A 2,410-nucleotide genomic window follows, 5' to 3' on the forward strand; every position below is an offset into this window, starting at 1 on the left:
CCCCTTCCCCCCCCCTTTCTCCCTCCCTCCCTCCCTCCCTCCCTCTCTTCTAAATGTTCCAGTACTCATATATGACTATTACAGCTATGTTATGTCTTTTTCTCTTATTGTTGTCTGGAAGCTCCATGTTATTAGAGAAGCTGTTACAGTAGTTAGGTGCTTCCTCCAGGAATTGACTTTGTTATCATGAGATTCATGATTTTAATGATTTTTTAAGATGGTAGCAAGGGTGGGCTATAAATGTCAATGCCTAAATGGTAGTAAGTTCATGAATAAACATTCCATGCCAGTAGCATATTTGCTTCTTGTATTAAGCTGATTTGACTGGCAAATAGTCAAGGGCTTACTTTGTTTGATGATCTGTTTTTCTAATTGACCAGATTAATCTCTCTGGAAAAGGTTTTGCATGTAGATGAAATCCTTTTTTCACAAGCAAAAAGAAGGAAAGTTCTGATTGTGTCAGATGAAATCCTTTTTCAAAAGAAAAAAAAAGAAGCTGGAAGGTTCTGATTGTCTCACTGTGTGTGTGTGTGTCTCACATGGCTTGCTTGTTTGATGTTTTTTTTTCCTCATAAAGTGACCATGCAGTTGAACTCCAAATTCCCCAAAAAAGTAAATGTACCAAGGAAAAGAAGAAAAAAGTTAACGTGGTGTGATTTTGCAGGGCATCCCATTGTTATACGTGCCCCTTGAGGTTATATTGTCCAAGTACTATGGTGAGAGTGAACGATTATTAGGGAAAGTGTTTTCACTTGCCAATCAGCTTCCAGATGGTGCTATCATTTTTCTGGACGAGGTAATTGAAGTAATTATTGCCTTGTGGCAACCTTTGAATTATGCATTCTGGTCATACATCTGTGATCAATTATAGTTTGTCTTTGCATGGTTGAATTGAACTTCTCTATTTTCATGTTCTATCTGCATTATATAGTAGCTTCTAATAACATGGCTTCCTTTCTTATGCAAATCCAGGTTGATTCGTTTGCTATTTCACGAGACGGTGATTTGCATGAAGCCACACGAAGGGTGTTGTCAGTGTTGCTGCGACAGGTGTAATTGGATTATCATTGTTTTACAATATGCAGAGGATGCACCTTTTAACAAGTGTTCAAAAGTTGATTTCAAATAGTAATAAACTGCTGTGAGAAAATTTTGGATTCACCATGCCGATCTATATGGCACATCCCCCTAGTAAAAGGGGTTGCATGATCCAAACGGTGGCTCCTCCTTCCAAGTTCCAACTGGTTCAAAACCTCAGCAAAGAGTCCAGACTTTTTGTTTCCATATTGGACATACGGTTAGGAAGCTATTGTGATGCCCTTATTCATCAAACCATTTCCCATGCAGATTGATGGATTTGAACAGGATAAGAAAGTGGTTGTAATTGCTGCAACAAATAGGAAGCAAGACCTTGACCCAGCCTTGATCAGGTATGTTGGTATTAGTTTTCTCATGTGGAAGATGAAAGTAGTCTTAACATTCCAGGATTGTTCACTCACCTTTTATCACTTATGTGCAGTCGATTTGACACTATTATTCCATTTGGCCTACCTGATCATCAAACTCTTAAGGAAATAGCTGCTCAGTACGCGAAACATCTAACTGAATCTGAATTAGATGAATTGGCAACTGTAACAGAAGAGTAAGTTTCACATAAAATAAATTGTAACTTCTTATTTCTCTAGGAAGGTTCACATCTTATTTCCTTGTTTACCGTCACCCTTATATTCAATGTGGCTTTTAACCTACTACAGAGATGTTTCTGACTGTTGTCCAATTGTCCCCAACAATTTTCAGGATGTCTGGAAGGGATATCAGAGATGTGTGTCAACAAGCAGAGCGCTCATGGGCATCAAAAGTAAGAACATTTTTGTTTTAGAACCTCCATGGCAGTTGTCTTCAGTCCTCACAAATCTCTCCCTGGTTTTGACAGATGATCCGAGGACAAGTATCCAAAGATGGAGAACAAATCTGTCTTCCGCCTCTGCAGGAGTACATAGCGAGTGCCATGAATCGACGCAAAGGTTTACTCAGCTCCCCACCCCGGCAGACCCAAAATCCTCCCAAGGCTGACAGATAGAATGCCGGGGTTTAACTTCAAGTTACGAGATGTGCTATAGTATTATCTTGTCCATTGCATTAGGGTTTATCACACTAGGAAGCTCCAATTTTTTAGCAATGTAATCATAACTGATGATGTAAACTCCCCTAACCCAGATTGAAAATGCTCATTTTTAGCAACCAAACAATCCCTTTCATTTAAGCTGGCAAGGTTTTTAACTAGGCAACATCACATGCACCGTTTGTCTCATGCAAAGATCATTGCTTAACATGAAGTTGTTCATGGATGTGTTTAATTAAGTCTTTGCCTAAATCTTTGCCTAAGTCTTTGCATACCATCATTGCTTAA

General features: G+C 39.0%; 1 protein-coding gene across 1 annotated transcript in view; it reads left to right on the forward strand.

Moving 5' to 3' along the window:
- The window catches only part of LOC101294870 (probable 26S protease regulatory subunit 10B-like), a 5,780-nt gene extending 3,607 nt beyond the window's left edge, over nucleotides 1-2,173 (forward strand). Inside the window, exons 9-14 of the mRNA XM_004304945.1 lie at nucleotides 665-796; nucleotides 973-1,050; nucleotides 1,348-1,430; nucleotides 1,520-1,642; nucleotides 1,798-1,858; nucleotides 1,934-2,173. Coding sequence (XP_004304993.1) covers nucleotides 665-796; nucleotides 973-1,050; nucleotides 1,348-1,430; nucleotides 1,520-1,642; nucleotides 1,798-1,858; nucleotides 1,934-2,080 — 624 coding nt within the window. The 3' untranslated portion in view covers nucleotides 2,081-2,173. The remainder of the gene's footprint in view (nucleotides 1-664; nucleotides 797-972; nucleotides 1,051-1,347; nucleotides 1,431-1,519; nucleotides 1,643-1,797; nucleotides 1,859-1,933) is intronic.
- The last annotated feature ends 237 nt before the right edge of the window (nucleotides 2,174-2,410 follow it).

Source organism: Fragaria vesca, linkage group LG6 (genome assembly GCF_000184155.1).
Source record: "Fragaria vesca subsp. vesca linkage group LG6, FraVesHawaii_1.0, whole genome shotgun sequence".
NCBI classification, from domain to species: Eukaryota; Viridiplantae; Streptophyta; class Magnoliopsida; order Rosales; family Rosaceae; genus Fragaria; species Fragaria vesca.